This window comes from Larus michahellis, chromosome 7 (genome assembly GCF_964199755.1).
Source record: "Larus michahellis chromosome 7, bLarMic1.1, whole genome shotgun sequence".
Taxonomy (NCBI): Eukaryota; Metazoa; Chordata; class Aves; order Charadriiformes; family Laridae; genus Larus; species Larus michahellis.
In genome coordinates this window covers 58,006,372-58,027,852 of record NC_133902.1, presented here as the reverse complement: position 1 = coordinate 58,027,852, position 21,481 = coordinate 58,006,372, and the positions used below count along the sequence as shown (strand labels likewise).

Sequence of the window (21,481 nt, the reverse complement as noted above, 5' to 3'; positions counted from 1 at the left end):
CAAGAAACATCTAGAACCGTTCTACTCAAACACAGGCCCATCTGGCCCGGTACGTCGCATCTGAAAAGGGCTCTTCTGGTGATTTGTCACAAGATATAAAACACAGGGTGCAATTCTTTTCTTGTTACAGCCTCTGAGCTTCAGGCTCTTAGAAGCTGAAGGACTACCTGCAGGCAATGCTGCATCTTGACTACAGTTTGTAATCAGTTGAGGGCCTATCCTTCTCATGAACTTGTCTAATCCCTCAAGTAAGAGTCAGTAGCATAAAAGCTTTTGTCTGTAAGAGTGAGTTTATGAAAAGTAATTGATAGAAATACCTCAAAAATATATTCACAACTCCAGTGCTAAGTATCACGCTACTGAAGAATACATTTAGTACTTATTGTGACAAAGTAAATACCAAGAAGGCTTGTTCATTTATCAAGGATCCTGCTGAATCACCAGCTACACAAAGCAAAGTGACAACAATTCCTAACTCTGAGAGCTTGCAGCCTAAGCAGGTAGGTAATTTCAAAAGGGGTTCCTAAACTTGCAGTTTAGTTTTACTCATGAAACACATACTGCCAAAGGTAACAGATGCTGCTCTGAATGGCCTTTGTGCCAATACGCAGCATTCAATTACCGGATCTTGACAGTGTATTTTCTGTATCAGCTTACCTTAGGGCATTTTTATTACTCCGTAAGTATCTTTGTTATTATTATGAATTCAAAACTGCATAATCATTGCAAGTAGAAATGCTGTGTGCTGTCTGAAATGTCTTATATGACAGGTTAATAAATATATATTAAAATAATCAATTTTTGTGATCAGGTTGAACCTACAGAAACAGTAGTGCTGCAGATTCAATCAATTTATGTTATAAGTTAATCAAAACTGAAAAGGCTTCAGTAGTTAAAAAAAATCCTATAAGGCTAACATTAAGGCTGTTAAATAATCAGCTTCTAAACAGCAATGGAAAACTAACAAAAAAGAATGAAAATACAAGTTTTTGGTTATCTCAACTTCTTTTGGCAAAGGAGTTAAATCATAGGCTAACTAAGAAAAACAAAGTAGGATAAATTCTAAGCAAGATAGAAGCTTCAGCTAACCCTCTGGAGCTAAGCAGAAAAGGTGACTAGATCAACAACCAACAGTAAAAAAAAAAAACCTCACCCGAACTGAAAGTAAGTTAAGAGCTCACACAAAAAAATGGGTGGCAAAGAGGCTAGTACGTCTTAAATAAACCACTAATAAATCCCTAAAAGGAGAAGAGTAGTTAAAAACAATGAGATATACGTGGAAAGATCAAGTTGTCCGTGGTACTCTGGAATGACCACAGCAGAGCAGGACAAGGCACAGCAGGCACAGGAGCAGGTGCCAGCACATCTGACCTGTGCAAAGAACTTTCAGTGCAGCTTGTGGGAGATGCCCGTGGTATAATTTGAATAATCTGGGGGGTGTCTGGGCTTCTGAAACAGCCTACCTAGTGACTAAATGACTTCTCTGTGACTTTAAAGGCTACACAATTATTTTGTCATGTAACTTCATTCTTTCCATAGGAAGCAAGCAAAGAAAAAGCAGAATCATAGTGTTGTGTGGCCTTTCTTGGTCTTCTGCAGCCTAAAGCTCCCCATCTATAAGCACGTGTGCAGTAAAAACATGTCATGGTCAGTGGTTCCGAGATGATGACAGGACACGTATAATTAGTATCTGTCCTCTGCACATTCTTGCAATTGCAACCTGATGTTTTTCAATATATATACAGCTTGCACTGGTTTAAAAAGAAAATTTCGACTTCACTATATGAAAAAGTCCTACCAGATTTCACCCCTGTGCTTCAGTAGCAGATTCTACTCAATGCACCAGTAGGATCTCTCAGCAGGTCTGAGAACTAAGACAACTAGTATCTAACTCTAATGAGCTCTACAAGCTGGGAAGAAAGGATGTGCTAAGAAAAACAAAAAACATCTCTCTTCCTGCTAAACAGTGACTGAATTGGTCTGCAGGCAAAGCATTGTATTATCTTCAGGTAATCACAGAGGAACAGTACAGTGAGAATAATTCTCGTGAAGACTGAAAGCAATTGTCTTTGGATTCACTAAATCAAAGCTTTGGTGGTAAAAGTGGGAACTGAAAAACTATTACGTTAGCACAGGTGCCAGTCTAAATTTAAAAAAACAAAACAACAAACAACCTAACAAAAACCACCCCACTAAATCCAAGAGCAGATAATCTTACAGCATAATACTGGCATCCTGCTCTTCTCCTGAAAGCACAAGGTCCATCAGGATCATTTTCTTCTTCTGCTTCTGATACTGGTGAGGGTACCTAGACCAGACAGCAAAGTCATTCTTCCAACGGCCATGTTTACACAATATCATCTTATTTATTTATTACACAAGTTTATATTTATATAATATGAACTGCCACATTTATACATTAAATGCAAGCTTATTTGAAGCACAGCTTAGAAGAAAACAAAGTCATAGTTTCTGCAAGTATCTCTTCTATACATCCCCTGTCCAACAGAGTTATTCTCCATTTGAAGCTCGACTGGCCAAATTACAGGCAACTGAAATTTCTGCCTTCTGTATGCTGAGATTTTGCAACGGAGTATTACCTGTGGGAACTCGTCCTCATCCGAGCTGTGGAAGTCATACTGTTTAATATCGCTCTTGTTGATAACAGGCAAGGGCTCAGCAGAGGGCTGTTGAGGAGTTACTACACACTCTATTTTAGGTTTCTTTAGATACTTCTTCTTTTGACGTACAACATCGGACACCTCCTCCTTTAGAGATAAATGATGAGGATGCTGTTTGAGAAAAACAAACACAAAATTTAAAAGATAAAGTAATTAACCTTTCCTCTTCTCATGCCTTGGAAGACACAACTGCTTATCTTCCAAAGCCTCTCAACATGCAGCATCTGCAGAATATTTCAGACACATAATGCAAAATGTATTCAAAACATTAAAACAACCAGAACTTTCCCTCTGATCGTCTTTACAGATATTTACTAATAAACAAACCGAAAGCTTTCAAGCTGTACAACTACCTAAGAGGTTCCTTGCTTTGCAGTAGACTCAGTGTGTATTGTAATTGGAAAACCTATTCCAATTAGTTTCCAAAATCTCAGCTTTCTATAGCAAGCGCTTTCAATTTTCTGAACTGCTCAGATATGTTCAAAAGAAACAATCTAATTTGTTTCGTGTTTCTCAGTTCATATTTTTGAAAAGAGGTAATGTTATTCATCTTTGTTATTTAAAATTTTGCCCACATAAACCCTCTATATAAACAACTCCATCAGTATTAAACTGTTCATTTGAACAGAAGTGCTATTACACTTCAAAGCTTTTAAATTAAAAGGAAGATTACTTCACTTGCAAAATTCTCAGTTACAAGCAAAAGCCAGTGCAGTTTTGAAAGAGTGTTTAAGTTTACCCCAAATTACCACTTATCAATAACCGTCTGACTGAAACCATTCCAGTAATGGAGCTCGGCTTCATAATGAGACGAGAAACACAAAATTCCTGCGCAAGAACCAAGATTTGTATTCAATCCAGTGCCCACTAGGTGTCGTGGGTGCTAAACACAAATTTCAAAAGGTCTTCAGCTCTCCAGCCTTGCATCCAAGCATTTTATAATAACTAGTCGTTCAGGTTATTTCTCAAAAATATGTCTTAATTCAAAGTTGGGTGCATTTTTTTCCTGTCACATTAACAGTGGAACATCAAGGCTTATCCTTTTTCTATACCGTACTCAGTTCCGTGAGCGTAACCATAATGATGACATTAAAACGGCTTGCAGTGGAAACACGACCACATTTATGTTTTAGTGTTTATGTTTTAAAGCCAAGATAGCTCCTAAAGGGGAGAAGAGATACTTATGGCTTAAGTAACAATTAAAGGAAACACAACATGAAGAAGCAGAAACAAGACAAGCAGATCAACCATTTGTAATAATACAATTACATTACAATTGCGAACAGTTAATTTTGCAATCGGTGCCTGTATTAACTGTTAAAAAAAACCCCAACCTTACTCTGAAGTAGGAATTTCAAAAACATTAACCCAAGATGGATATGTTTGTCAATACTGCTGCTTGTAGTGTAAGCTGCTTATGACTGTTCTACTATCCTTCATTTAAATCTACTGGAACCGCACATCACCAGAACCAACAAATACAGTCGTAGTTCTGGTTAACTAGGATCCTCCTGAGAAAAGTGTTTTAATTCTCTTCTGCACAGATGTAAAGACTGGCCTCCCAAGAAGATAATAACTAGCACACAAAAATATTACAATCTGATTTGGTATCAGATCTGAACAACGACAGAAGATACAGAGTTCCCTTTGATGTGGCTGGCGCTTTGTTTTTTTTGGTTTGGTTTGGTTTTTTGAGTGTCATGAGACAAGAAAAAAGAAAACCATTAAAGTTTAGCATTTCTAGCTATGGATTATTCCTATATTACTACTTCTCTGGATGTTAATAACAAGTAATAACAAGGTCAACTATAAAAATAAAACTAGATCCACTGAGTTTCTGGACATATTAAAAAAATGTAAAGGAAGACTTCGTCAAAGGAGTGTTAAGTACAGAATTCCACAACTTTGCTAGTTTTAGAAAGACAAAATAACTAGTATGTGACACACAGCAACTCAAGTCTTACATCCTTCTGCACTCTTTCTCTCAGAGCAGCCTTCTACCCCTTTGCAGAAACTAAAGGTTCCAAATTTACCCACTCTTTCTTCCACCTTCCTGTGTTTGCTACTTACCTAATACTGAGGGCCAAGCTGTGGCAGACACAAAAATGCCTACTCAGTATTACTCAGAAGCGTGCAGGCCTCAGCTAACAACTACTACAAATTCCAGGACGTGTTTTTTAAAACATTAGTTGCTTGCAACTTTTTTCAGCTGCCAACAAGATAACAGTTGCGTTCTTGCGCCTGGAAATGTTACTCAAAGATCACTTAAACAGTTCAGAATAGTTTCTGGAATCCTTCGGTGTTCTAGCTGTAATTCAGTAAAATCCTGTATTTTCAGGACACTGTGGGCCAGTCGTGGACAACACTATCAGAAAAATTTAGTGCTCTAGTCTCCCTTTGAAGGGAGAAGGAAAAATAATTCACTTCATTTTGCAATCTCATGGAGGTCCTGACGTCCACTTAACAGTTCCATGTTTACATCACCTTACAAGGAAAGACAGAACTGAGAAGGAAAATGAAGAGTACTACACTGCTGTTGTTTAAAGAAACAAACAGCAATGCCTGTCAGTCCCTTGAAAACTTAGGTGGGAAAAACAAACGCTAAACTTCTGGAAGCCAGCACTGCAGTCTCTTGGTCTCCTACCCTCAAGTATGGCAGCCTCCTACTCCTTTTTCCCGTGCAAACATCAGCAGTGTATATCCAGAAGGACGACGACACCGTTAACAAGAGACTCGCAGCAGAAGAAAGCTTACCTTAACTTTACATTCTTGAACTTTGTGATGATTTCCATTATGAAGAGTGGATGGAGTTGTGCTCATCTCTTTTTCAGGTCTGTTAAGCTTCACTTCATTGAGGATCTCACCTCCATAATCACCCAAATGGTACCTCAAAAAACACAATTAAAAATATAATACTGCATTTCCACTGGGAAAATATTTGAAAGACAGAAAACAGCGTCAAGGCAAACAGTCTGCATAAGCCCCTTTTATTTCAGTTACTGAAGTTTACGGTGCTATATATGCCTTCAGCACTGCATGTGTGCGGAAGACTAGCGTCCATACAGAAATAAGTTACAGGAGGTGTTTTCAAACATATTTGATGAAAATTAAAACCTTGGTGTTACAAATGACTTCTTACAGGTACAATTTGCAATTTTACCTTTTCTCAACAACTTCTAATGTTAAATGCAATAGCTCGCGTTTTGTTTTCTCTCTTCTCTTAATCATCTCCAAAATTGTTATGGCTCTGCTAAACTCTCTTCTTAATTTCAACATCTTCTCATAAGACGCTTCATCATTCTTTCGGTTCTATTGAAAGATTAAACAAATTTTAAGTCAAAAGCAAAACTTACGAGGCATGAATAGCAAAAAAAACCACAATATAATGCTGCTGCAAGTGAGAATCATGCGAGTACACTCAAAAGAAACTTTTCCTAAAGCATAATCTACTCGGTAGACAAAGCCACAAAAAGCAAACAAACCAACTTTTACAATTAAGCTGAAAAAGAACTTTTCAGCCACTTCCCCCCACGCTTTCTCTGCTCAGATTCCATATCAACCCAGTGGAAGTTTGTCAGAACAAGGAATTCAGGATTTGGTTCCTAAAACACTTTTTCCACCTTGATTCCGCACACAATAAGGTTGTGTACGTATGTGTAGAAAGATGATGTTAAAATGCTGAGTAATTACAGATTTTCTAGTTCAAATCAATCCACACTGCAAATACAAAACCCAAATTATTTACTCCATGGCAAATGGAAGATCATTTTCCTCTTTTTCACAGAAGGGGAAGTGTGAAACCTAGCAAGTCCCACAGCTGCTTGTTGCAGCTGTGCAGTATGTGCCAATACCTATAAGTCACCCTTTGAGTTTCAGCTTTCTAGAGAACAGACAGATTGTAAGTTGGCCATAGAGAACTGATGGATTACACACTGACTACATCATTCAGCAGGTTTGAAGTTTAGCTGGGTCATCTAATATTGCAAGTATTAACAGGGGCAATCAGATTGGTAACTGTGGATACCACAGGACAGATCCTGCAAGATGCTGGATACAAATCAAAATTATTCCTATCACTGCGGGATTTAAAATGACAAATTTAAAACAGTAAGGTTTGGCAAATTACCTTTCTCGTCTGCATCTTCTCAGTTCTCCTCCGGAAGGCAACATAAGGGTCGTTGTTGGTGGAGCCATCCCTCTTTTCCTGTTTGATTTGGGGGATGAGAGATGGCCCTCTGCAATTCTTACGCTTTCTTACCCAGTAGTCATATACAGCCTTAATAAGGTAGTCATCCTCATTTAGCAGCAATTTAGCTTCCTGAAGTGTTACAAGCTGAAAGAGAAAATTGAAAAGGTGCAATGGAGATGAGGGTGGGGTGGTGGCACAGGGAGAAAGTCACTGCACGCTCACACCTCCTGTACACTTTCTAAACAAACTTGATTCTTTTCTAGCACAAGACAGCAAAGGGAGGAAAAAACCACTGATCTAAATTGAAATACTCAAGCCACCAGCCGGTCTTCCAAATATTAAGTTCCCAACTCTTCTGATACAGCATCATTGTCATCTCAGAAACTTTCATACAATAGTCTACAACTTGATAACATTTTTTCATGAAATCTGAAAACACTGTTCGAAACAATTACAAGCACAGGATATAAATAACTTACTACAGTCTGCAGATCATGATTTGCGAATCACTTTGACTATTTTTTTTCTAAAAAAATAAGTTTCTTATTGGTTAGCCATTATTAACATAGGATTGTTTGCAGTTTAATGTCAATTCCCCTAGAAGATATTTTTCAGTAGACAGGATGCATTCTGAAGTTTCTTAATTTCTCCCCAAAAATTTTTACTTTGTGAGAGAAAAGGATAATAACCATCCCTGTTTATTACAGCCCAGAGATACAAAGTCATTCACTTCTTAGTTAAGTTATATGAGTAGGAGGTAGTTAAACACAGGTAATTAAATGATAACTTTTTTCCTTTTTATGTTAAGCTTTTTATATGGAAATCAGACTCTAAATAAATGCAAAACCCACCACTGACTAACTAGTACGTTAGTTTAACACGCTCATAGCATTTTAAAGCCATTCATTACATAAAAAGAAAACAGTATCTCTAGTATTACTTAAAACAGAAGTTGGACAGCACTTCATCTTCCCCTAATTTGAAAAATATCAACTAAAAAAGTTTGCTGTTTTGCAACATGTCCAACTACAGTAAATCTCATACCTCTATTAGGGTAAGCAGAAAAGGAAACAATATATTTCTGAAATTTAACTTCATTACTCAAGCAATGAAAGATGAAACCAGCATAAGAAGGATGCAAATTAATCATGAACAGTGATAACCAGAACCACCTTAACTGAAAGCCAAAACAGGGGTATCTACCTCAAAGCTCTAAGAGATCTGAGTAACACACGTTCAACAAGTATCATCCAATGAACCCTGCAATTTTTTTTTCTTCATACTCCACCTTCTCAGCACAGTAATAAATATTTACCTAATCCTTCTTAAAGTTTCTCCAAGATGTAGAGAATACAACATTTTGGCCTCTTAACACATTACACTGAACTAAATCAGATTAAGAAACTTAGAGCTACAGATCCTGCAATGGATTTTTCCCTCGAGCAAAATATTCATCTTACTGAAAAATAACTTTACCTATTTAAACCTGCCCTTCAGAAACTGATCTTTCAGATGTAACTTTTCAGTAATGTTTTTGGCTTTAAGACCCTTCTCCAGATACTGACCTGGAACACCTCAGGAACCCGGTTATTAAGATACTGGTACCCTTACGATAAAATAAGTGACTAAATAAAACCCATGCTTCCTTGTAAAGCAAGGAGTCCGAGCCTCCAAGTCCGAACTGGAGTATAACTTACTTTCTTGCATCTGCGCAGTTTCTGCTACAAGAGCCCAATCTTAACAAATACTTTGCTTCGCTGTGTATGCTTCTAAGTTTCTAACCTTCAAACTTCAACTGAAGTCAATGTCCATTAGTACCAACTGAAATAAAGAATTTGGATTCTCATATATGTTTACAGCTAAATCTGTAGACCATGAGCTTCTTCCATCTTTACACAGGTAAAGCAAGATGTTCTAAGCTGTCCTCTCTAACACCCTGTGGTTAGGAATTAAAATTTAAAAACATCTCCGCCCAACCATCCCCCACAAGCTCCCTCCCTACCTGTTTTTCTGAGTTACCAATATTGACAGTAAAAGACAGCAGCGTGATTTATGTGTAACTGCAGACTCACACACACTTATCCTGTGTGGATATAGGAAATAAAACAAATTGAAAAACAAACAAAAAACCACCCAGAACCACATGACCAGAAAACTCAGAAATCAAAAAACCTCAGTCATTTCTGAACATAGCACAATACCTGACTAGAACTGGCTTTTTCAAGTCTGTCAACCATTATTTCAAACTGCAGCGGCTTGATTTCCATCTTCCGATTTAGTCTGTTCAGTAAGGTTTCATCCTCAGAGTCCATATCATAATCTGGCTGTTCATTGTCCAGATTAAAGGCTGAAAGAGAAATACACGTGAACAAAAGAAGTTAAATTCTTGGTAAATACCACACTACGGAAACACAGAAGCGTGCATCAGACAATCAGATATCAAAAATGATCAATAAAATTTTGGATTAGCACATCTCTACCGTAACACTGCTTGTCTCTGACATCCAGTACAAGGGGAATCAAAGAAGTTCAATTTTAAGCGGCTTGAAGGGGTCACAGGAAAAAAAAAAGCTTTAGTTTAAAAAACACCATAGAAATTTTAACATATCTTTGCAAAACAAGAGAAAAAAAAAAGGCCTCTTAATGCTATTACAGTACAGCTCCTCCAGAATATCATGATAAGATTTGTTAACAATTAAGATAATTTTCCATCAAATCTCAGACTTGGAGAAAAAGCATTTACACTGACATTCTGATGTAATTACAGTTGGTCATTTTTAAATAGTTCAACAAACAGAGTCTTAAAATATTCAGTAGGCTAAACTTTTCCTCCCCCCTCCCCCCTTCATATAACTGTGCAACAAACCGTAAAAATGCGAGACCAGTCCTGAAGGAATTGGTAATTTTTCTCCAAAACCAGCTAAACTCCAGATGCAGAACCTGAATATTCCTCCGTACTCTCCAAATAGCAAGTTCCCAAGTTTACAACAAAGCTCATGTCTTTATTACAGACTGTGCTATTCACTTTCCATTCTTACACAATGTTCCTGGTCCTATTAAAAGCAGGAGGAAGTAACCATTCAGGTAACATAGCAGAAACTAAGTTTTACAACAAGTACAAACAAACTGCAAACAATGAAGAATTCTTAATACAAAACATTAATTGTACCTAATAAAACCTTGAAGAGGCGAAGTATTAACTACAACACTCCAAATAACTCAATCAACAAGTTGCTGTATGAAAGCAGTGAAGGCTTGTTGAAATATATTCTATTCTTATTAGACACACAGCGCTACCCTCGCTTTACGCTGTTAACTCATGGCTATATCTAAGCGCTAACTTAAAGAAAACATCTGCTTACTAAGTTTCCCAGTGTACTTTGATAGGACCTTAAAACAAAAACTTGGAAGACCAGGAAAAAAAGAAAAAGCTAAATTATAAATCTTTAAATTATAGTATTTTCTCTCCCATGGTCTGAACAGCCAACAAACATCTTTCCATGTTTCAGACTAGCCCAAGACCATTCTATCTGTATTCCAATGCAATAAATTAGCTAAAGCACTACCAGCATTTAATCGATTTGGCTATGCATGGAAACTCAGTCAGATACAGCTGAAAAGTGCTAATAAGCAGTCCCTGACCATTTTGACCTGCAAAGTGCTACCTCTCAGAAGAGACAGTGCTCGACTGTACTAACTCTGACAACACCATTTAGTCAGAAGGCTTCTCTGGCCAAACACACTGTAAACAGACTATAGAAATTTATTTCAAGAAGTTGTTAATAAAAACAGGTTGTAAATATGTATTAAGTGGAATTATTAACAATATTAATTCAGTAGGTACAAGTTGCACGGCACTGGTCACTTGACACTGTCATTGGGCACGTGACCCACAGCATCCCTCTAACAATTAACAACTGTATATTAGAGTTAAATTACAGCTTACAACATTGGATCCTGCTTCACCAGTGGCAGTCTGTAGGAATCAAAAGTTTTGAGATAAAAACTGACCCAGATTTATTTTTTTTTTTAATTCATTACAAACAACACCAGGCAAGACTATGTAGTTGCGAGAAGACAGAGGATGTTACAGCACCTGGGGTGAGCTGCACAGCCAGTGACCAGCCCAGTATCAGTGAGTTACCTGCCAAGTGTCAGTGCTCGATGAAACCAGCGTGCTACGCATCACCTCGGGCTCCTGGAAGCTTTGTTCCAGCCTCTCCTGTGTGGGCCCAGCAGAGCCCAGAACTGCAGTGGTGGCACAAACAGTGCCCCACATCAGCCACAGACTGAAATGGGGCGAGCTGTCCCACCTGAACTGTAACCCTCACTCCTTCACTCCAAAGCTTCTCTCCCATGCAGCACTGACCACAGCTCAAACACGGACCAAGTATGCCTGACTCCACATGTTATTCACCAGAGTTTCAAACCACTTCAGAGCTCTCCCAGGCAAGGGCAACCTCGGCAGTTCGTACTTCTCCTGCAGAATGATGCCCAATATTGCACTTCCCCTCCACCACAATCTGTAATTTGATGACCTCTGAAGCATAAACTGCCACTTTTACCAGAAAGGAAATTGCAGAAGTTTCCCCCACCCCAAGATGATCCTCAGAGCCTATAAAGCTGCTACAGTCCTAATGAAAGGGGCTTCACAATATACAAACAACTCTGCTCAAGGGAGGCAGCCAGTCTTCTAGACCAGATACCCCCATCATTGTGGATAAAGCAGGTCTCTCTACTCCAAGAAACAGGTGTTTAACCATGTTCTCACAGACAACGTGAGAATGCACAGAAATCCACTGAAGTCCAGAAAAGGCATTGCTTGTTTACCCTCAGACAGATATTGATCTTACACCAAAAAAAACGTCCACCTACTACCTGTCAGTAGATAATTCAGTAATCCCCCACGAACAAGATGTTTCAAGTCAGTATTTCTAAACCAGAGTCTCGGTGAGCAGGAGGATCTCTATGACAGGGAAGATGTGATGCTATTCACCTGTACACTGTAGGCAGTGCCAGTAAGCTCGCCTTCATTTCCACAACGAGGAAAGAAGAGTGACTCAAAGTCCTTGAGCCATGCACCTTCCTGAATCATCTTTCAGAACAAAATCAGACAAGCTCAAGTGAGATGCAACTGGAAGGAAACACTAAAACTAGCAAGGAAAAAAGAGAAAGCCCAACCATTCTATCCACAAGCAACTTAAAAGACCAACCATCCTCAGGAACACATGATGAACATTAGCAATAAGAAGGTGAGATCTCCATCTGAAACGGAGAAGTCAGATTACTGCACTGCCAGCAAGTAAAGTGACCCTATGGTGCACCTCAGCTGAAAGCAGGAGAGTCCCTCCCTCTCTCTCACTGCTTACTGTTAGCAAGTTGAACCAGTTTGCAGAGGTACCCGGTGAGGATCAGGACCAGTTCAAGACACACAGGGGTGTACGCAACCGCAAGTGGAACCGGGAAGAAAAGTGGAACCTTCCCTTCTGGCCATTACATTGGTTCATTTGCCCCTGTGAACCACTGGTTGAGTAACATGTCAAGTCCACCTAACTTCATACATGTACTAAATTATTTGGTGATAAAACATCAGCTCTTTTGCAATCATTTTGAGACTTCCTGAATAACAAATTAAGTGCTGAAAAACTGGAAAATGGAAAAAGCTATAAGCCTTAAGAAAAAAGCCAAAACTACACCTGAATTTCAACTCTACAAAAATATTTTGACAAACAATCAAAATGACAAGATAAAAGGTATCCAATATGTACTTGCCAGGAATAAGTTACATCAAATAAATCCAGTCTCATTTTCTTATACAAAAAGAAATTGGTACTGTGAGAACAGTAGCAGCCCTTGTTACATATCCTGCTTTTCATGCCTTCTAGCAATGCTTTTCTTTTGCTTGCAATGCTTCTCATACTATTTGTCATGACCTGTAGTTATCAATACAGTTGACTGCCAAAGAAAGGGGGTTCCACAGAGGCCGCAGGTTAACGATGCTGAAGCAGTGGAAGCAATACTTGCATTCCACCTCCTCTTTCAATGCGGACATGAAGGCCACAAAGTCTCAGCAGCCTGTGGAGGTCTGTGAGTCTCAGGAAACGCAAAGCTATCCCTCATCCTTTAACTGCTGCATGCAATCACAAGGAGTTAATCAACCCCAAGCTGGCTCACAACAGCTCTGGGACATTCATGGAAGAGTCCTCCTTCCCTGAAGTTTGTCCATCACTGCTCTCTGAAACACGCTTTCAGGGACATCCTTAATCATCAGTTTTCTTCTATTCCCAAGCACTGAGTGAACTGTGCTGGTTCCAGAAAAAGCCATTTTTCATCCCGGACTTGGCCTCTAGCATGGCAGCTTGCTGGCTTCAGAAGCCATCACAAGACACAGGTGGTTTATGTGCTGTGTGATCCAACTATCCATCACCAGGCTCTGTTTCTGCCCCTGCCATGGCAACAGATGCAACTGTTCATTCACGCCTGCAAGAATTAGTGAAGGACTAGACTGAGACACAGAAAGCTCTGTACTTCAGATGACCTGCTACTAGTTAGCATTTTAAGAACAACTACCAATGTAGTTAAAAATGGATCATCTATATCCCTTCCTCCCAGTAGTTCCTGGCAGATTCTTGTGACTGACTGATGAATCTAGTTTTCCTACTCCAAAATTTCTGCATTTCTCCACACTGCATGTTTCTACAGTGCACTGTTGGACAGGGCCCCAGCGATCCTACCAGTGAAGTTTACCTTGTATGAATACTCAGAACTCCTTGGCTTCCTAATTGCTGTTACAAAACCAACATCCTAGTTTACATCCTCTGCCACTCTAACCACTCCTGACGGCAGTACCTGTCAGAGGGATTTACTTTACTTGAGCTCCCCCAGGAACAGAGTTTATACTAACTTACAGAAATGCAATTTGTTTTTAAGTTACATTACATTGGGTTTAACTGAACTACATTAACTGATTTCATTTAGCTAACTAAGTGAACGCTGTGGTTCCACGGTCATTTTACACTGACATAGACATGAGTTACCACTGAAACAAGCGGTTCTACTAGCTTCCTTCCCCAGCCAGCCACATTCCTACCACCTTGCTTGTGCCAACAAGAGCAATCATGTGACGAGCCAAGACAGAAAACTGATAAATACGGAGGTTCACCTAACCAAAAAATGAAAGAAGAGTTTCTTCCCAGAATTAGCTCCCCATGAACACAACAGCCAGCAGAAAGGCGCTGGCAGTATGAAGGGAGTGGGCAGTATGGATCCCAATGGCAGCAGACACATCTGTGCTGACCAACAGTAAATGAAGAACCACATCATGGTAATTATATCCAAAGTAGTAACAAAGCAGCAAAACACCCCCTCAATGGCAAGGCCATAGCACCTGACTGGAACAGAGCTTCCGGTGCTCCTCACCTGCACTGAAATACCTCACTAGGGGAGGGAGCGGGCAGATACCCTTTGTACATACCTGGGCTGCAAGGCCACAGCTGGAACAGATCCTGCTACAGCATCCTCCAAAAATGCAGAACACCCAATGAATCAAAAAAGGGCAACTCTCAGTTCCACGAAATGCACACACTTCACTTTAAATTTTAAAAAGTGACTAGAGTTCATCCCACACAACTTAATGAAGATAATTTGAACTATTTGGCTGTATTACTTATTATAAAGCATGAGTTTGGTATCATTACCCTTCATATACACAAGTAGGTGAAATACATATATATTCTATAATATATATATTTAAAATATTTTTTTTGCTCCATTCTTATTGTTTCTGTTAGGGACACGACTTTTCTTACACCCACTTAACTTAATTCTAACATAGGTACAAGTGCACTAACTTATTCTCTTTGCTGCATATTAATAACTTACAATGCATCTCCATGTTACTGAAACTAAAAACATTCTTGGAAAATCCTTAAGCATAGTGGAATGATTACAATAGTTCAAGGTTTTTGCTTATATTCAGTTCATAGTCACCTGAATTGGTGCTACCTAAGTTGAATTAACACCTGGAATCCATGGTTATTCATGAATTCCACACCTCACAAAGACGTTAACTTTTCTCTGCTTGGAACCACTGGTCTAAATAAAAGAATTATACTAGGAAAGTTAAAAACACTAAAACCCTGGGCTACCAGATGCACTGCAAAACTATTTAGGTCTAATGAGAGATTTCTAGTAACAACCACCAGTAAGTATGGATTACAGTACATGGCCTCTCGCCTTCTATCTGTTTACATAGCTTCCCTGGCCAAAGTAAGTATTGTTGTTCTTTCTGCTTTTAGCATTAAAACAGAATTTCTAAGCAGTTTATGTAGCATAAAACTGCCTTGCATCACACCTACTCCAACCAGAATATGTGGGAAAAATTATCTTGGAGCAGTATCTGATGTTTATCTTCAGCTCAAATACCTTCTGTAATTCTGTCCACAAAGACTGTGAGTCTCAACAAGACAAAGAACATTTTGGCATAATATATTTAACACTTTTAGACATGTTTATTAACAATATTTACAGTGTTTCTAGCAATGTCCAACAAAGAAAAGAATAAAATACACTCCTCATTCAGTAGCTTAATTTCAGTTAATTCAACCTGCCTTGCCTGCAGCTTTGTTTCTTCTATTAAGGAGAGAAATACTTAATCAATTTCCTTTAAATCATTTCTCACACTACCAGTATGATCTTTCCTACATCAGAGAGAATCTTGAGCATGTTCTTCCCCAAAATCTCTCGTTTTTTAAATACATGGAAAAACCAGGAGACTTCAACATGTCAGTGAGAAATAATGGATGGATGAAGTCCAGTAAATCAATACTGTCTGCACAAACCCCCAAACTAACACCCGAGACCACATTCCTGTTCAAGGTGCTGTAGCAATACTCTTTCCAATACAACTAAGAACCAAAAACATGAATCAGTGACAAGAAAAGTTTTCTCTGCGTGACTGAGGACTGAATTTGTGCTTCACCATTAAGGACCGACAAGCCCCTGTGACGACTGAACCAAAGTTTTGCTATGAAGATGACACCTGGGAGAAATCCAAGTCACAAAATAACCCCCCAAAACCACAGGCTGCAAAGGACAAACATGATTTGTGTGCCAAGGAACAACTGAGCTATAAACGTGCACCACTGTCAACAGAACATCAACCAAAAAAAGTGTTACAATTATGCCAGAGACCGCTATAATCAAGTTCAGATTAATTAATTAGGTCTTTTTAGACATACGAAGCTGAATTCATACAAAAGAATTCGTCCTTTTATCTATAAAATAATCTAAGAGTTCGCTACAGAAGGGGACCTCTCTACAGTTTTAGCAAAACAGAGAAAAATAACTGTTATCCATAGCCCAGAATATATCCCTGCTATAGTGAAGAGCTTGAACTGCACTGTGAGCACAGCTGAAACTGAACCTTCAAGAACTCTATTACAATCAGTAGAATGAAGGTTGATTTCATTACAAAAACTCCTCTATTTTATTGATCTCTATTTATTTAGAACTTTGGAGTTAACAGGCATTCCAGACTCACTCGGCAAACGAGACAACTCTTCCATTCCCTGCATTAGTATAAGCAAGTAGGAGTCAGCGAGGAGGCTAGTTCAGTTATTCCTTCTCAGACTTTGGGAGGAAAGAAAAAAAAAAAAAAAGAATGCATTGATCAACAATAGTGGATGACCCACAGACAGGTTAAGGCTTGCCAGCTACCGTACATGGAGATATAGTATCAGCACGGAGCCCATAAACAAATAAAGCAGAAAACAACCTCACGTTTGCCTTCAACCTTAAATTCTTCCAGCACTTGAGAAGAGAGATACTGGAATTTACATATAAAAATCCCCCTTGGATTTTTGAGTCCTCCCACTTTCTGAACATTGTAGCGACTTTGTCTCCAGACTGCTTGAGGATTACACAATTTAAATAAAGAGGGGTGGGGGAAGAGGAACAAACCCAACATTTGTTAACTTACGCTGAATGTGAATGAACTGCTTTGGTTGCTTAAACTCTCCTTTATACAAGCGATTGTAATAGTTGACATTGCTCTCCGCTTCAGGGACTGGGATAACCATGCTCTCTTTCTTTTCTCTGAAAACTTGTTGTGCTGAGATAGCCCGTTGCAAATGATGTTCCTGCAAGAGGAAAATGTAAGAGTTTGTTTATTTAGGTATCAGTATATAGAAGCACATACAAAGACCACCGTCCTTTTCTCCTACTGTTTACCTCTGTTACAGGAGACCCAGATAAAAGAGTTGAGGCTTTACTGTATTTTAGAGGACAGCAAGATGCTTGTTTCCGGGTTAGTGACAGGACAGATGTGCTCTCCATCATTTGGTATACCATGGGGTTCCTAACAGATAAGGATCTTAGGGCTGCAGTGAACATTAGGCAGGACTACAAACAGATGAAAAGAGCCTTCTGTTCAGACAATAGCCCACACCTTCTACCAAACTGGAAAAAAGTCAAACATTCAAACTGCACAAAATAACCCTAGTAGAAAATTAAGGCTGGTATAAGCCAAACTCATCAAAACCTGTCATAGAGAAAATTTATGCAAGATCAGTTAACAGATGCATAGTAAGTTGTTTAAAGCATTACAAGCAACAGATTCAAATCAAAAGAATAGCTAATTTCATCATTCCTGTCTACCCAGCAATTCTTACCAGCTTGCTGTCTTCAGAAATTCAGCTACTTAAGAGCAAAATAAAGAGTAGTTGTCCTACAATCACACTTGAAAAGCACAGAGTTCCTGAATAGGTATCACTTCATTTTATTCTTACAGGACAGGAATCAATTGCTACAGGATCATTTCAAGTGAAATAAAGATCACAACAAGTGTATTAACTTACAAAGATTTTTTCACACATCATTTTATTAGTTAACTCAGTGAAATTCATCTACTGCTGTAAGCCTGCACTAACCTGTGGCTTTTCTCTCAGGGATTTTTCATGAGCACTCATGTTAAACTTTGGCAAAGCAAAACCCCAGCAGTACAAATGCAGTATTCTGATTCATGCTACCATCCATGTACCATTTGAGTGCAGTCTGCAGAACACCTGTATGAACTGCCCTGCGACAATAGCAGCCTGTCCAGCAGACGATGGGATGATTCTGAATGCTCCCCCTCTGGCTGCCTCCCTCCTTGCGCCAGATGCTGGCAGCTGTGCAGCGTATGTGTGTGCTTCAGACCCTCCAGTGCAGGCTACTCATTTAAACCATTACAAAAATGTCTCATGCTAAGACTCCAAATGGCTAAGTTGGCACTTGCTGCCTTCTGTGTGTCCGGTAAAGAGGAGGAGTGGTAGTCTTCACCAGGACAAATCTTAGCTTTCCCAAGTAAACGGCTGTGGTGATTTAAGCCACAAGCTCTCCATCTGTGCAAGTCGAATATAAACCAAGCAAACTGCATTCTCCTAGCAGATTACCTATTAGTCTCCACCAGAACCAAAAGCCTGAAAGTTCCGATCTCTTTTTACAGTTCTCCCCCACCGCAGAGTTCTTGCCTCCAGCTTCCAGAATCTGAGGGGAGGGAGGACGACCCAGCAGAATATCAACTTGAAGTCAAAGCTCTGCTCTGTCCTAGACCTATGCAGCGTCACCTTGGCTATTCCAGGGGCTTCAGGTTATGCTCTAGCCATTCCCACACACTTGACTGCTGGAAAGAGTGTTTCTTCCAAATGCGGCGGGGGGGAACGAAACAAAACCACCCAAACACACAGACTTTGCTACTGTCTCCTCCTCTAGTTTTCCGGGGTACCCCTCCCCACAATTAACACCTGTGACATCTGGCTTCACAAGAGTCACATCAACACCCCAAACAGGAGAACCAGTGTTTCAGTAACTCCACTGCAATGGAGCCTGGCAGATGTGGCAGTCTTGCACCCAGAGATTCTGTGCTACACACTTGGTAAATTCTCTCAAGAACAGAATGTTCTCCTCTTTAATTCTACAGAACATTATTTAAAAAAAGGGTACTGAATGGAAGAAATCTTTAAAAATATGTAAACAATATGTAATAAATTACACCCTCTTAAATATTAAGATCTTGCAGAAACACAAATAATCCAGTTTCTGCAAAATTAGAATATAACAAATCAGGGACTGGAAGAGCAGCTTGGGGAATCTCCTGTAGTAGAAGAAGCAACATTAAATCAAACTATCAGGCTCCCCAGTGAACACTATTAAAATTAAGACAAGCATGCAATCAAATATCTGGTGTGATCTGCTTGAGTTAGTACATACTGAGTAAATCTGTCACTCTACCATTGAAATGTCTCTTGGAGAGCTTCACAGCGCTGAGTACATAATTCAACTAAAATAAAATTTGTTTCACAACTGTGTTGCTTTCAACTGATGTCCCAAGAGTTGTCTTCTAACAGTTAACAACATAGTACACAGCAGCACCACAGAAATGCTGTCTGGAAGGACTTGTGGAGGTTATCTGTCCGACTCCCACTTGAAGACGATCATCTCCAACACTAGACAGGTCAGGCATGACTTTTTCAAGTCCTGAAAGCCTCCAGTTTCCACAGCCCCTCTAAGTAACCTGTTTCAGTGACGTACTAACTCTCTTTTGCCAGAAGTAACAAGAGCGGTTCCCTCACCCTCTCCTCCTCAGAGCAGCTACGGTCTAAGCTTTTAGCCACTCTGGCAGCCCACTGACAGAGTAGCTTCCAGTTTCTCAACATCTTTGAGAAATCTGGGGAAAGCAGAGCAACAGGAAAGGGCATCCCAAGAACAGCCTCACCACCGGCAAGTGGAAGAGCAACATAACTTCCCCAGCTGGTGGCCACACTGCTCCTATCATAGCCCAGTCCACAGCATGCCTTAGTCATACAGTGTGCACAGGGCACTGACCCATTGCCTGGTCGATTCTTTCCATCAGTGCTGCTCCTCCTCAGCCAGTTCTCTGCCTGTATTGATGCACAATGTTATTATTCTGCCCCAGGTACAAAAGTTGTGCACTTCTAAAAACTTCACAAAATTTCAGCTGGGCCTGTCCTCAAGTTTCTCAGCATCCACAAAGATGGACGCTCCACCGTTTGCAAGCCAACCACTCCTCCTGATGTAGGATCAGCAACAAATTTGCTGAGGATGCATTCCTCACACAGTCAACCAACTGAAGTTGACCAACTTAGAGCTCCACACCCCTAAAATAAAACAAACCCAGACACTCTTCTAAGACAGGATTAAATAACTTGTAGAGAAGCCACACTAGTCCACGGTGGCCTAAGTAATGAATGGATAAACAAGGTTTAACCTTCAGAAAAAGTAGTGAAGAAGGACACACCGCAACCAAAATTCAAAACACCTTCTGGCTCCATAGCCCATTAAACAGTGCAGATGAGTAACTCAGATTCTCAGTTTCTGTAACACTGCTAGTAAGCGTACAGAGTTCCCAAGGAAAATGTGACAATAGGTGTTAGTACTCACTTTACTATAAAAAGCCTTCAAGCATAACACAGCTTTCAAACAGAAGAGCCTTAACAGTATTACTGTCACTCAAACAGTGGAGCTTCAAGAGACAGATAAGCTATGCAGTTTTTAAAATTAGGGAAAAAAAGTAATCTTTCCACTGAACATGAAATTAAGGAAAATAAGAAATTTTAACTCCTCAGTTCTGTTTAAACAAACTCTGAAGACTTGTATATGAAAGCTGGTCTAATTACACAGCTTTATCAAACCTGTAAAAGAGTTTTTAAAGATAGATTTAGTTAATTGGTATACCATATACCTTTTTGTCTATTTTCCACCCTTTCTTATGGTTTTGAAAGACATACACCACATTTTAACTTGTACTTCATTCTGAAGTAGGGGAGATAAAAAGATCTCATAAAAAAATAACCGAACATTAGAGGAAACAGTGATGATAGCAAACAGAGCATGCTGCCATGGGAATAAAAAGGAGTACCTGTCAAAGAGTCATTACTCACTAATTCCTTAAAAAGCACATCCAAATCTTTCTCACTAGTATGACCAAAAAATTTCAAACAAATACAGCTTAGATGGTTCTATTTCTTCAACTAACAGCATAACAGAATTAGAAATATCTAAATGTTTAGTATATGTAATACTGCTGCTTCAGCATATTTACGCATTAAAACAAAACTGTCCTCCAAGCGACAGATTCATCTCTCAAGATGCACTTTAGCCACGCAGGTACCTTCACTGTACAACCACCGTACTGACAACAGTTTACAGCAAACTGCTCAAGCCACTGGCTTTACATAATCCAGTATGTTTTCCTTGGTGCAGACAGCCTGTCCTGCCAGCATGAATCTACTCACTCCGTGGCAGGCGTCACCAAGAGCACACTGCACCGAGCAGTCTCACACCCTACTGCCAAAGCTCCAACCCAAATGACTTGACAGCCTTTCACAACAGGGCTGACAGAGAGTAAGTATCAGCTTCAGTCCAGAACAGGACCTGAAATCACACCTCTGAGCCCATACTGAGACACTGCAATCCTTGCTTTAGTTGTTTCTCAGAGGCAAAAACCAAAACAATCCTACAACTGGTACCTAAAACCAGCTTTGGGTGCACATGTTCAGAACCAGGCTCCAAGCCCAAATCAGAGCAAGCTACCTCCACTGCTATCTCCTTT

At 39.6% G+C, this 21,481-nt stretch overlaps 1 protein-coding gene across 1 annotated transcript in view; it reads right to left on the bottom strand.

Annotated features, from left to right (window-relative positions):
* The window catches only part of EPC2 (enhancer of polycomb homolog 2), a 49,629-nt gene that overhangs the window by 13,955 nt on the left and 14,193 nt on the right, over positions 1–21,481 (bottom strand). Inside the window, exons 2-8 of the mRNA XM_074594760.1 lie at positions 16,850–17,009; positions 9,072–9,217; positions 6,808–7,014; positions 5,842–5,990; positions 5,436–5,568; positions 2,601–2,792; positions 2,219–2,308 (exon numbers count right to left, since the gene is read on the bottom strand). Coding sequence (XP_074450861.1) covers positions 2,219–2,308; positions 2,601–2,792; positions 5,436–5,568; positions 5,842–5,990; positions 6,808–7,014; positions 9,072–9,217; positions 16,850–17,009 — 1,077 coding nt within the window. The remainder of the gene's footprint in view (positions 1–2,218; positions 2,309–2,600; positions 2,793–5,435; positions 5,569–5,841; positions 5,991–6,807; positions 7,015–9,071; positions 9,218–16,849; positions 17,010–21,481) is intronic.